The sequence below is a fragment of the Macrotis lagotis genome, chromosome X (genome assembly GCF_037893015.1).
Source record: "Macrotis lagotis isolate mMagLag1 chromosome X, bilby.v1.9.chrom.fasta, whole genome shotgun sequence".
Lineage (NCBI taxonomy): Eukaryota > Metazoa > Chordata > Mammalia > Peramelemorphia > Peramelidae > Macrotis > Macrotis lagotis.
Genome location: NC_133666.1, coordinates 581,527,880 through 581,542,923, shown reverse-complemented (window position 1 = coordinate 581,542,923; position 15,044 = coordinate 581,527,880). Strand labels below are relative to the sequence as shown.

Sequence of the window (15,044 nt, the reverse complement as noted above, 5' to 3'; positions counted from 1 at the left end):
CAATATATATGACTGATCATAGTATTGATGAGTTAATGGGAATGAACAGTTTAGGTATTTTTTCTAGAATTATTTCTAACTCTCTTCCAGTGTTTGGATCCATTTAAACCCTTCCAATAGTGTATTAGTATGCCCATCTTTCTCTTTTCTCTTGCCCATTTGCCAAATATATGATAGGACTTCAAAATTATTTTTCTTGTCTCATATTTGGTGATTTGTATCATCTATATAGTTGTAAGTTTGCATTTTTCTCACATGTTAATATATTTTTACTCCTTATTTATTAAAAAAAAGGCAGCAATATATAATATAGATCTGATTGCAGAGTCAAGAAGGTTTGGGCTCAAGTCCTGGTGCTGACATATAATAATTTTGTGACCTTGACCAAGGCACCTAATCTTCTAGTGCCTCAGGCAACTCTCTAAGAAATTTATAAACTGGCATTGGTGGAGGGCATTTCATACTGGGAGTTTATTTATTTTTATTCAGTTTATTCAGTTTATTTATTCAACCTTCCCTCTATCAATAGAATCTTAGATGTAGATTCTTCAATCCTTCTATCAACTTCTCCTATATTGGGACCTCTTTCTATAATCATGTGTTTTTAGCAATACCTTTTGCATAAAATGTATATGTGTGTGTGTGTGTGTGTGTGTGTGTGTGTGTATGCAATAGATATATTTGTAGTGTACACATGAACCTAGACATATGTGAATATACATATATAAATCTGTATTTAATGCTTGTCTTTTCTTTTCATATTTGGAATATGGTCAAAAGTGGTTATCCAGAGTTCTGATAAGTAGTACTTTTGTGCTTTACCAGCTCAATGATAAATTATATTCAACACAAAATACAATTCATCAAGCATTTACTAAGAACCTCTTATGCATTATTCCCAAAATGTTGACTAAAATACCATAAATTCATGAAATGTCTTCTGAAGCATTGTAGGATGATTAATTTACATTTTAAAGTAGAATTTTGTGGCATATATTTGATTGTGTATGTGATAATTTAAAAATTGGTGAACCACATCTGTTATTGTTGTTCAATTCAACAGAACACTGTTCCCTGTGTCAAATTCATGTGCTAATTGATTAATTTAGAAAATATTTATTGAGTCTTGATAATATGAAAGGTATTGTGTTAATAATCTCAGAATGACCATGCAATTTAGTGACTTGGTTCAAGGAAGTATACAAATCAACTTCTGCATTCTATTATACTTAAGTGCCTTGAGAGAAGCACAAATAGTCTTTATGGGGTTTGAATGAGGGACAATTTTACAACCTATTTAGAACTTGGCGAAGACTTTGTAAGGGTAAATAACATTTAAGCTGTGTATTGGAAGATGGGAAGATTTTTAATAGGCTGTGATGATGATGTTGATGAGGGAATTACTAGTTGGAAATAATAGTGTGAATAAAGCCTTGGAAACAGGGGAGCCCAGAATAGTTTGGCTGGAACATATTTTTGGTTTTTTTTTTCAGGTTTAATTCTTTTTATTTTAGTCTTTATTTTATTTTCCCCCTGTTATATGAAAAAAATTCATTTTTAAAACTCTGAGTTCTAAATTCTTTCCCCTTTTCCCTCCCCACCCCATCTCATTAAGAAGGCAAGCAATTAGATATAATTTATACATGTACAGTTATGTAAAACATTTTTGTAATAGTCATTTTGTGTAAGAACACAGAGCTCCCCCCCTAAAAAAAACCTCAAGAAAAATGAAGAAATAAAAATGGATGCTTCAATGTGACATTTAGAAATCATAGTTCTTTCTCTGGGAGTGGATAGCATTTTTCTTCATAAGGTCTTCAAAATTGTCTTGGATCATTGTATTGCTGAGAATAACTCATTCACAACTGATCATCTTACAAAATTGCTGTTACTTGTACACATTTCATTTTGCTCCAGCCTTTCCAGTTTTTCTGAGAGCATCCTTCTCATCATTTCATCAATAATATTCCATCATAATCACATATCAGGATTTATTTGACCTTCCCAATTGATGGGCATTCCTTCAATTCATCCCTTTCATTATAGAAATGAGAAATTAAGGCCCATTTTGAGAGAGATAAAATGCTATGCCCACCTTGCCATTGGAAGAATGGGAAACAGATTATATCATGGTTACTTTATTGTTGAGCAAATACAAAGGATGAATCATAAATCTAGAGCTAGAAGTAACCTTTGAATGATCCATTCCCCACTTCTCATTTTTACAGATGAGGAAACTCAAGGCTTGCCCAAGACCTGCCCAAAGTTAGCAAATGGATAATAAACCTCAGAGGTTAGATTTGAACACTCCTTTCTTAGCCTGAGCCCTTCTCTTTTACCTTCTTCTCCTAAACAACTTAACTCAAAGACGGAATTGATTGCTAAGACTTTCCTAAATAAAGATATCAAAATTTTTATACACATATATAAGACAAGTTTGTAGGTATATCTATCTATCTCTCTATATATTTATATTTATATATATACACACATGCATGTATATATGTGTATATATATATATATATATATATATATATATATATATATATATATATATATACTTATTAAAATTTTTAAAAGACTGGGTTCCTGAATCATTCTCAGCTCTAGTTTGAATATTTCAGGAAGCTCATGTCAATATATTCTTTGCAAATGTTATTTTGGAATGTGACTTCATTTAATTTCCTCAAATCAGGGTTTGCTAGAGGCCTTTGTTCTTTATTGACACATTTTTGTCTAAGCAGTAATAAAGGAAACACACAGTACCATCCTGATGTTGGCATTGCAACAGACCTCAGACAGAGGGCTTACTGTTCTTCCCCCAGAAGTGGGATGGTCTGTTCACATGCCACATTGCTGTGGTCTTTGGCCTTTTGAGTATCCTCATTGTGTTGGTTTTCCTCCCTTCCCCCTTAGTGACTTCTGCTTAGATTAGCATTTGGTCTTCCTCTTCCTATCTTCTTTTCCTTTATGTGAGGACCACATTCTCTGAAATGATAAAAAGTTGATAGGAAAACTGACCTTAGGCTGATTTCCTCTGGTCCCCAGGGTGATGGTTCTCTGGTTACTGCTATAATGACTCAGAGTATATTTTCTCCTTTGGTGGGCTGTTGTGTCTATCCCACTTGAGGTCTTTGATGGAGAACCTCTGAATGGTAGTTAACTAGCTAATTAGTTTTTCAAAGGACTATGAGTGCGAGATAATACTCTGAAATTCATTTCCTCATTTAATAGGAAAGTATGAACCATAACCATTTGCCTAAAGCTTCAGAACCTATTGACCCCATTCTTTTTTCTATACTTCTACCTTTCTTTTTTCTTCTGTCTCTTTTTCTCCTTTTCCATTTTCTCTCAACTAGAGAATTAGAATACATTGTAGTTATTGAATAAAAGTTTCTCTGTCTTGTTCTTAATTTTTAGATCAGTGACTTTAGTTTCTTTATATGTCTCCTAAAACAGAAATTTAAAAGGTTTTTCCTTTGGTTTTTGTTGTTCCTTTGATAGGAAAAAAAGGAGATATATGAGCACTCGATCTTGTAGTAAATGCATTGAAAATTTTGATAAGCACATTCTGAGTAATCTTGGAGAAAAATTATGGGTATGTAGTACCCAGATTTCTCAGGTACCATCTAAATATTTATTGAGTGATTTTTGTTTTAAAGCCACTACTATCACATTTGGAGCTCCATGCTATTTACTATTGTTGGTTAATAGCATCCCATTTGGAACAACATCCTTGACAAAATGACATTGATGCTGTATCAGGAGGATGGTCAGATCTGAGAGGTAGAAATATATGAATTCATTTGGCCATCCCAGGAAGTCTAGTATCATTAATCCTGATAAAACTGACACAGCTGCTGCTCACCTAGACTTGAGACCCTAGTATCTGGGCTCTGCTACTTACTAATTGAGTGATCTTACATCGAAGTCTTGCCAACTTTATGTGGAGGTCTGTAAAATGGTCCATTTACATAAAGTTAAAACTGTATGTATACATAGATGAAGAAATGCAAAAAAAATATACATGTACACACACACACACACACACACATATATGAGTTGGGAATCAATATCCCAGATTTACATGGGTCGGGTTCAATCTTGGAAGTCCCTTATATCCTGTTACATTGATTATTTCGTACCCTATCCTCCAGGTTCCTCTAAAATTCTTTAATTATAACTCATATAGCTCATATCTAGGTTTCTGAGAGGGTTCTCAGATCCTTTTCAAGCACTCAGACTCACCAATCAATACTTTCTTATTTCACTCCCTAGAAAATATAAATAAAACAAAGGAGTGGTCCACAAACAGTCCTACAGAGAGTGCTATTAGTCCTTTGTTCTCAAAGTTTCACCTTGTGGTTTGTACTTCTGTTTGAAGTAAATAAATAATGTTAGAAATGGGGTAAATATCTTTCCACTGAACCTGCATCTTCTAGATAGCTCAGAAGGATAATGGACACTAAAGACCAGGTTACCTGTTCCCCTATATGGCTCAGTGTCTTGTTCTCCACCTGAGGGGCCACAAAGAAAGCAGAGAGTATGAACAACAGGGGTAGGGAGAGGAAATCAAGAAAAAAAACTCATGTAGAAGTTATGCTAACTAATATTTAAAGAAAGATATAATAATAGGTAGAGGTAAAGAGCAAGTGAATTCCAGATATGGTAAATTCTGAGCTGCTGAAAGATGTATTTGAGTTAGAATTTTAAGTCAGTGGTCTTTGGCACTATGAAATGTATTCCAAACATTCAGTTAAAGTAGAAACATTTTCCTCACTCAAGTGTGTGCCTTCTTACAGGAATTTGGAATTATTTCCAAAGGGTTTTGGTGAAAAGATATGCAACTGAGAGGAATGGAGTCAATGTCATCAGTGGACCCATTTTTGACTATGACTTTGATGGTTTACATGATACACAAGACAAAATCAAACAGTAAGACTAAAATTTTCCTTTTTTTTAGAATTTTATTTATATTTATTTAACTTTAGCATTAAAATTATTTATGTATTAATAAACTAGTATTAATCTTAACAATTATAATTATTTTACTTATTTGAATAATTACTTTAATTTACATTCAATTATTTAGTTTATATGCTTATTCAAATTAATTTACATCAAAGTAAACCTGTGTGCTGATACAAACATTGTCCACAATTGTGAGAGTAACTAGACTGATGTACAGGTTTGACCCAAAGAATGGGACTTGAGCAATGGGTTGAATTTACACAGAGGAAGTCTCATAAAAGACTGTATTAAAAAACAACTTACCTAACAGGTATTTCTAAAATAAAAAGGAGAATATTGGGAGAGTTAGAAGGTTCTCACTCTTTAGAAGTCTTAAGCAAAGAACTAGTTGATCACTGGCTTTTTTTTTTTTTTTTTTTGCAAGGCAAATGGGGTTAAGTGGCTTGCCCAAGGCCACACAGCTAGGTAATTATTAAGTGTCTGAGACTGGATTTGAACCCAGGGACTCCTGACTCCAGGGCCAATGCTTTATCCACTGTGCCACCTAGCCGCCCAGCCACTGGCTTTTAAGTATAGTTTGGGATGGATAACTTAATTGATCAAATATTTTTCAAAAGGACTGACTGCAAGCCAGGAGAGATACAAACACTAATAAAACTTGGCCCTCTAAGGAGATTATGCTACACAGGGGTAGTTTTATATGGACACAAAGAATTATGCATAATTTAAAGAAAGAAAGAATGCACAATAACTGGAGGAATCAGACAAGAATACCTTGGAACAGGTGACTCCTGAGCTGAACCTTTAACCTTTAAAGCTGATCAGAATTCTGAGAGGTAGAGATGAAGAAGGAATGTGTTCTAATCATGAAGCACAGCTTGGGCCAGTATGCAGAGTAAGAAAACGGAAAGGTGACTTTGGAGAAAAGCTAGTTGTTCAGTTTGCCTGAGATGTAGAATAAAGGGATGGGGTGGTTCATTATGAGAATTAGGACTAAAGAGTAGACTGTGCTAGTTGGTGGGGACTCTTAAATTAGGCAATTAGACAGCTAACATTTATTAACACCCTGCAATGGACAGACGTGATACCAAGTGCTGTGTGTCTTGGCTGTTATTAAAGAAGGAAGATGACATGTCATTTAAAACAATTTTTTTTCTCTACCAGACATGTTGAAGGAAGCTCCATTCCAATTCCCACTCATTATTATACCATCATTACGAGCTGCCTTGATTTCACTCAACCTGCTGACAAGTGCGATGGCCCCCTCTCAGTTTTTTCTTTTATCCTTCCTCACCGACCAGACAATGAGGAAAGCTGCAATGTGAGTATAACGGGATGCAAGGGCAGTGGGTATGAACCTTCAACCAACATCAACACCATCTTGTGACTTTGCAAAAGGCAACTTGCCAGCCAGGAAGGACTCTATAGCTTTTCATAGTTTTCAGATGGATTTTGCCTAAACTACATCATTTAACCCATCCTGTAAATATTATCTGTATTGTACAGGAAAGGAAATGGAGGCTCTGAGAGGTTAAGGGACTTTCATCTATTCTGAGAAGAATTTGTATATTCATTTTGACTCTTCAATAGCACTGAGAGCTTTTGGGGTTGGGGGGGGAAACTTGAATTGTTTTGCTTTTCCCCTCAACTTTTCTATGCCCAGTTCTTAGGACAGTACCTGGTCTATAGTAAACACTTAATAAAAAGTTTTTGACTAACTGGAAGAGGCAAACTAGTATTTCAATAAGATCTTTTGATCTTGGTCCAATCTTAAGAATTGCCTCTCAAGATGATAGTGATGATTTTATAATGATGGTGGTGGTGGTGCTGGGTAGTGTCATTTCTATATTGCTTTGAAGTTTATGGATCATTTTATATACTTTATCTCATTTGATTCCCCATCATACAATGTAATCACTTCACAGATGACTGCCATATCAACTCTCTGATGCAGATGGTATTATTATTTCCACTTTATAGATGAGGTAACTAAGGCTCAGAGAAATTAAATGATAATGCCCAAGATCATTTAAATTTGCTCAGTGTAGGATTAGAACCTCAGTCTTCCTGATTCCAGGTCTAGAATTCTAGCCATTGTGCAACAATGTCTCTCTACGCATTAAGAATGAATGACTGAATTATAGTAAATAAGTATCCACAGCAGAAAAAGCTGCCAGTAAATTCTTGGATTGTATTTCTGGGTTTACTTCTATTCCCCAAACTAAGTAGTCAAGATCTGTGTTTAAACCAAGAAACAAACAAGCTCCTCCCTTAATAAATGAAGATATATATTTGAGTTTCTCTAGTTTTGCATTGTGCACCCAAGGATCAGACTCTGTAAACACTTTCAAGAGCTCATAACCATAATCAGGTTAGGATGTTGGTCTTCAGTTGTAAAGTTTCCAGCACCAGCTGAACCCAGGGTTTAGGGTGTGAGAAGCCAAAGGAAAAACCATTGAAATGAACTGACCTGTCATCTCAGATCTCCTGAAGAGAAAAAAAAAGTGAAACCAGAAAAACAGCTTGAGAAAATGAATTGGGTTTGTCCTGAACTGCCATGATCTCAGTGGTAATCTCATGGGTCAGGAAATGCCTTTTTACCTTGTGGCTACCATTCAGATGTTTGCATTTACAAAAATTAAAACTGATGAAGATGAAAATTCAAGGACTGGATGAGGACTACTCCCTCAACCAGGATGTCAGTTGTATGGAGATGTCTATTTAAGGGGAATCTTGGCTAGTTCAAGACACTCTCTTTTGTAAATGGCACTATTTTCCTGAACAACAGATGTGTACCCTTCTTGGGAGAACTATATTTAGATTTGACCTTCCCCATGAACCTCAGTACTCTAGGAGAAAGATAGGAGTGGGGGGAGGGGGGAGGAGAGCCCTTAATTTCCCCAGACTGCAAAAATATTCTGCATACTTATGCTTTTTGGCCTGGTATTGCTCGGGGCCAGCTTCCTGAATCAACACCCTCATGCTACATATTTAGCATTGGCATTGGTAAGCCCTCATTCCTAATCCAGGTCTGTGTGGGCTTAAGTTTTCCGAGAAATTCAAGTTCCCAGGCTTCAGTTCAGAGTTCAATAAAGCCACTGAGGAGGAAAAAGAGTGAACATAAGAAGTCTGAAGCCTTGGGACATGTAGGACTTCATCTCTTTTGAGCTACTGGTCAGTTTTTAAGAAGTTTTTGTGGGTTTTCTTCTATAATAATCTGAGAACCTTACAATGTTCCTCTGTCTCACTATGAAAAGAGAGGGAGAAAGAGAGAGAATGTTGCTATTTTATAGAAGGCCATTGTGTCTCTGGTATCATTTCTATTTTCTAATTAGTCATGATCTTGATTGCCCATTTTGGGACATATGAATCTCTTCTGACAGTAAAACTTGTGCCAAATTCAGTTATTGTGAAGCATCTGGGACAGAAGAAAATTCATGTCTTTCCTTGACTGTTTCTGTCCAAACCTATTCCAGCAGTGGATTGGGGGCCAAGTTCTTCAGAAGCCTCTGAGACTGCTTTAAATGGGAGCCTTGCAAATGAGCACAATCCTCCAAGTTGAGGTCAAGGAAGAAGCAGATGGGGAGTAATGGTGCAGAGAAAATTCACCTTGTCTGCCAGCAAAATGGAATTATTAATAATGAATTATGAATTAAATAATGAAATCTAAACAGGGACCAATTAAACCCTTATTCCCATTGAGAAATTTTCTTAGGAGCCAATTTCTTGGTACTTCCTGTCTTTAATATTTGTATTCCTTGGACATGGGGAATAATCATTTATTGAACACCTATTATGTACCAGATCCCATGCTAAGCTCTAGGTTTACAAAGAAGAAAACAGATAGACCCTGCTCTCAAGGAACTCAGTCTATGTAAAGAACTATGTATGTACATGTAAGCTATAAATAAGATAAATAGGAAATACTCAATAGAAGAGTAATAATAATAATACTGTCCTTTGAGTTAGGAAGGGTTCTAGTCCTGACTGCGGCAGCAAAGACTAGAAATGATAGAGCAACTGACAAAGTGATCTGTATTAGTGAGGACTGGGTCTTCTATAATAGTTCCCTCCACTTCTGTGATCAGGGATATGGTAAAAATAATAGTCATAATAGATCTTTAAGTCAACCAGTAAGCATTTTTTTAAGCCTAAGGTCCTCAGCTAAGTGCCCTGGGTACAAAGAAAGGCAACAATAGATTCTGTCTTCAAGGAATTCACTTTCTAATTGGGGAGAGAAGAGAGTAATAATTAGTAATTAGCATTTTTATGTTTTCAGAATGCATAATGAATAGAATACTAGATTGAATAAGGGTTAGAAGACATAGATTGGAGGCTAACTGATACCTCCCACTTGTGTGACTGATGACAAGTTTCTTAACCTTGTTCTATCATGGATCTCTACCCATAAAATGGATCAGTTCTTACATGTCCTTATTCCCTCATGGGATTATTATAAAGAATAGGCTTTGCCAATTTTTGAATGCTGATGTGAGCTATCATTACTACATCTAATGGTAGACTAGAAAACAAATTAACTTCAGTCTTCAACCTCATCTCTGGAAAGAGCTTTAGGTGAGTTGGGAATATTCAAATCTTTTTTTTTTTTTAGGGTTTTTTTTTCAAGACAATAGGGTCAAGTAGCTTGCACAAGGCCACACAGCTAGGTAATTATTAAGTGTCTGAGGCTGTATTTGAACTGTTACTCCTTCAGGGCCAGTGCTCTATCCACTGCACCACCTAGCCACCCCTGGAATATTCAAGTCTTAAAGGTCTTACTGCAATCAATCCAGAAATTCAATCCTTTTCACTTAAATCTAATTATAATCTTGATAGTTTTTATGATTTGCACCACAGTAATAATTCAGGAAATGTAGTTCCTTTCTGCCTCTACAAAAAAAATTGTTTGCATGTGAATGTGTCTATATGTGTTTGAAGGGGGTGGGGAATAAGAGAGTTCTGTGACACAGAGTCCCTCTAATTTGTAGTAAGCCATGAGCATGCCCCAAAACAGATAGCCACAAAAAAGCATACTATACTTATGCTAAATGTAAATAGTGTTTAGGGTTTTCTTCAGATAACGCTGACAACAAACTTAGTTTGGATCATATCTTGTGACCTTTATAAGAGTTATTCTGTTGTTGGGTCTTCCTTCAAGTCATGCCCACTAATTTTGAGTGACTCCCAAGCATATGTGCTTGACCTTCTTTTTTTCCTTCCATTTCTCATTTGGTGATTTTATCAGCTTCCATGGGTTCAGTTGTCATCTCTATGTAGATGATTCTCATCGCTTTTAAATCAGTGCTGTGGGTACAATGGAGGAACCCTATCTTCTCTCTCCTTCATCTTGCATCACAAACTGCCATTGTATAACTAGAACTGAATGTTCTGTAAACATCTCAAATTCTACATGTCTGAAACAGAAATCGTCATCTTTTCTACAAAACCTTCCCCATTATTGTCACAGGCACCATCCTCTTCTCTGACATCCAGACTCAGAAACTCAGTTTCTTTTCTAACTTCTCATTTTTACTCATTCTATGTTGCCAAGTCTTATTGTTTCTATCTTCACAAGATCTCTTGTATTGGTCCCTTTTTCTCTGCTCACATAGCCATTCCCCAGGAGCAGCCCATCATCACCTCACACCTGAACTATTGTAGTTGCTTGCTGGTTGCTATCTCTGACTCTAGTCTCTTCTCTGCTCCAATCCACTCTCTTTTCTGTTGCCAAAAGTGAATTCCATAAAGTGCAGGTCTGGCCTTGATTCCTGCCTTGTTTAATCAACTACAGTGGTTCCCTGTTGCCTCCAGGATTAAATATAAATTCCTCTGATTGCTATTTAAAACCCTTTGAAACCTGTCCCTTTCCTACCTTTCCAGTCTTGTTGTTACCCAGACATGCCTGAGTCTTTGTGACCCTGAATAGAACATGGATATTGGAGTGGTTTACCATTTCCTTCTACAGTTGATTAAGGCAAACAGAAGTTATATGACTCCTCAGTTAAGTAAAGCCAGATTTGAATTTATTCCAACTCTAGGCCCTTTGCTCTACTCATTGAGTCACTTAGCTGCCTTCAAGGCAGTTTAAGTGACTTGTTCAAGGTCACACAATTAGTGAGTGTCTGAGGCCAGATTTGAACTTAGGTCTAGTTTGACTCCAGTCCCAGTGCTCTACCTACCCAGCCATCTATCTTCCTCTCTAAGTCTCCTTAAACTGCCTCTTATTTATCTATGGCACTGTAGCATTGACCTCACTGTTCCTTGTGACACTCCATCTCCTGACTTTATGCCTTTTCATTGGCTATCCCTCATGCCCAGAATGTTCTCCGTTCTCACCTCTGCCTCCTGGCTTCCCTGACTTTCTTAAAGATTTGCTCCAATCTATTTTTTTGCAGGAGGCCTTTCCTAGTTCTGCTCTCCCTTCCTGATTACCCTCCTCCAGTCATTAATGATTTTTCTTGCCCTGAGATTAATTTCTTTTTATACTTAATTTTTAGTATATTGTTTCTCCTTGAATATGAATGTCAAGGAACCATGATATTATATTTTTTCCTTTCTTTGCATCCTCCAAATTTAACATAATGCTTTTGCCCAGTGTAAAGGCTTAATAAATATTTATTGATTGCTTAAGAATTAGGCATGAATAGTAATCCCTGAAATCAAGTCTCAAGCCTTAAATGTGCACTGTCAGACACAAGACATACAGCTAAACATGAAAAGATTGGTAATTCTATCTGTTGCCATCATATTATCTGCCCTTCATCATTGGAACTATTATCCCTTTTTAATTCCATTTTGCTCTAAACACAAATTTAAAAGTCCTTTTTATCCTCAAGAATTTTTATTAAACACCTAATTCTAAGTTTTAATTCTGCTAGAAATTTTCTGTATTTGTCTGTGGTTTTGTGTTCCTCCAGCCATTTTTAAATTATACATCTTTTTAAATTGAATTCCTGTATTTCCTTATTGATTTCTATTAATTAGACAGGTGATGCAGTGGATGGAACATTGGATCACAAGTCAGGAAGGCCTGAGTTGCAATGTGGTTTAAGATACCAGTTGTATGACCTTGGACGAATCATTTTCCTCTCAATTTTCTCAACTGCACAATGGGAATAAAAATAATACATAATTTCCAGGGATATTGTAAAGATTAAATGAGATAGTATAAAGTACTTAGCACTGTGCTATATAGATACAAGTGCTAGCTATGATGATGACCATGATTATGATAATGATGTCTTCTCACTTTTCCCTTAGCCATTCATGATCATGTTGTCAGGATTTTTTTTTTTTTGAGAGTGACAATTCTTTTTGAGTTATTGTTCCTCAAGTCACAGGTAGGAAAGATAGGTGTGATATTCCTATGAAGCAGATCTTAGAAAAGTTAAATAATTTTCCCATAGTCACTCAGTTAATGAGCATCAGAGCCAAAGTTTGAAACTAAATAATCTTATTTCAGATACAGTGATTTCTTCTCACACATACTAGTCTTGTCATATCCAATGCTTCTTGAATCTTTGTCACTTATTATTGACCTTGGTTTTTGTAAGAATTTTTTTTTGGTAATAAAACATTTTCTTGTCCGAAAGGACATATTCCCCATCTATTTCTCCCACTCCAATCTCAACCTTGACATTTGGGACTCAGTTCTGAAAAATCAAATCCTTAATCATTAAGAGTTCAATGTCAATCTTAAAGGAGATCTCTAGTGGGGAATGTCCCACAGATCTGTGATTGCCCTATGCTATTTAACAATTTTATCAATGTTTAGGATAAAGACAGAGATAGTGCACATTCATTTTATACATGAGCCAAAGCTGAAAGTTACAGTGAATGCATCAGATGATAGAGTCAGAATTTAAAAGCCCTTGACAACTTTGGGGGCCCATTTGGTTAAATTTAATAGTTAGATGCAAACTCTGACACTTGGGTCCAAAAAAAATCATTTATATAAATAGGGATGGAGGAAAGTATGACTATAGAGTGGTTCTACTGGAAAAAGAACCAGGAATTAATCTGCTAGAAACTTGATAAGAAGTCCTAAGAATACTATGACAACATGGGTTCTCAGACTATATTGAGAGAGGTACAGGATTAAGACAAGGGAAATGATAGACCTTTTGTATATTTTCTTGGCACATCTAGAGTATTCCATTCAGACATATTTTAGGAAAAGCATTGTTAAGCTATAAAGTGTCTAGAGGAGAACATTTATGATAGTGAAGGGTCTTACTTATGTCCTATTAGGCTAGACTCATAGATTGGGAGATATTTAGCCTAGATCAGGATGGTACTGAATCAATCATTCTAAAAGATAGAGAATATACCCTTATATTTTCATATATTAACAATTTTATGTTAATTTAACAAACAAGTCAGATTCCCTTATTAATTAATTCTCTTTGTGAAATAGAATAACTTTTCAAATTACTCATGTATGTCCTAAACTATTCTAATCTGACAATCCTGGAAGGTAAAAAATGTGAAATTCTTTAGGGGCATTTGGGTTTTCTAATTTTGATTTATGGCCTGAGCATTCATTAAGTTGAATACCCACACACCCCACATGTCTCATTTATTTGGTACAACTAATTGCTGTTGAAAATGTTTACAGTTGAGGGTAGGTATTTGTGGGGCCTTTCTGACAGGACTGTGGTAAAGAGAGGGGAGGGGAGATGGAAAGAGTTCATTGGCTGTGAGCCTGAAAGTGTGTAGAGGTCATTTGTGGAGGACCATTAAGGAGCATTTCCTTTGGAAAATTCTGAATTCAGAATGTTGCTCAAGAAAAGTTGTATTTCTCTTGTAGAGCTCAGAAGATGAATCCCGGTGGGTTGAAGATCTCTTGAAGATGCATACTGCTCGAGTGAGAGACATCGAGCAGCTCACCAGTCTGGACTTCTTCCGAAAGACCAGCCGGAGCTACCCTGAAATCTTGTCCCTAAAGACATACCTGCATACATTTGAAAGCGAGATTTAGCTTTCTTGATCTTTCTCAGTGTAGCCCTTTATCAACTGGTGTATATTTTTATATTGTTTTGTATTTATTAATTTGAAACCAGGACATTAAAAAAGTTAGTTATTTTGATCCTGTACCAAATCTGACATATTAAGCCCAAGTGTCACCACTGTTTTTCTTTAATGCTTAATTTAGATAGGCTTGCATTTTGAGTAGAGCTTGTGATACTGCAGTTTGAGTTTTTAGTGGAAGCTTCTGAATGGTCCTGCAGGATTGATATTTTGCATTGAGGAAATATTAATTTTCTAGTGCACAGTTGCCACATTTATAGTTCTGTACTGTATTGAAATACTGAACTTGTAAAGTTACATTCATTTACTGTTAACGATGACAGACATATTTAAGCCTTATAGACCAATCTTAAATATAATAAATCACACATTCAGTTTTTTAATGTTTTACATGGCTTTGATTTCACTCTTAAATTGAGTTATAAATTAGAGGATGCTTTAAATGGCCTTATACAAATAGAACTCACTTCTAATTCTTGGGCCTCACCTTTATTACATGCAAACCATATGATCATTTGGATGTTTCTTCCATCTGAACACAATTATGTCCATGGGGATAATTTAAATATAAATCTTCCAAAAGGCAAAATACTGAATTAGAGGATCACTAGAGATTAAGCAAAGCCCCACGTTCTCACTACTGTTAATGAACCAGATGCCTGAGGTCTTTAAGTAGTCAAACTGATTTATAATCTGATGGGACAGATTCAGATCCATATTAAATTTGCCTTTTGGAGTTTAGTTACAAAATAAATGATTAGCTCATGATTTTGCTTTTGTTAGAGAAAAAAATTCTCTAACAAAAGTAGCAATAGGGGGTAGGGGGTGGAGTCCCCACATTGTACTAGGAAAAATCACTTCTTTCCCATATTGTCCCCAGAATTGCCCCTGCCCTGTAAACAGATGAACATAAGAAAATATATTTCTGGAGCAACCATAGTTCATGAGATGTAACATTAAGTTATCAAAAATGCCTTTATCAGATGAATGAATTATTTCAGATTCACACAAGTCATGCTGGGCTGAAATAAGTAAAGGGAAGG

General features: G+C 35.8%; 1 protein-coding gene across 5 annotated transcripts in view; it reads left to right on the top strand.

Moving 5' to 3' along the window:
• The window catches only part of ENPP2 (ectonucleotide pyrophosphatase/phosphodiesterase 2), a 174,669-nt gene extending 160,289 nt beyond the window's left edge, over nt 1–14,380 (top strand). For all 5 annotated transcript variants that reach the window (XM_074201459.1, XM_074201461.1, XM_074201458.1 and 2 more), the window contains 3 exons: nt 4,803–4,935; nt 6,136–6,292; nt 13,781–14,380. In XM_074201459.1, the coding sequence (XP_074057560.1) occupies nt 4,803–4,935; nt 6,136–6,292; nt 13,781–13,951 (461 nt within the window). In that variant the 3' untranslated portion in view covers nt 13,952–14,380. The remainder of the gene's footprint in view (nt 1–4,802; nt 4,936–6,135; nt 6,293–13,780) is intronic.
• The last annotated feature ends 664 nt before the right edge of the window (nt 14,381–15,044 follow it).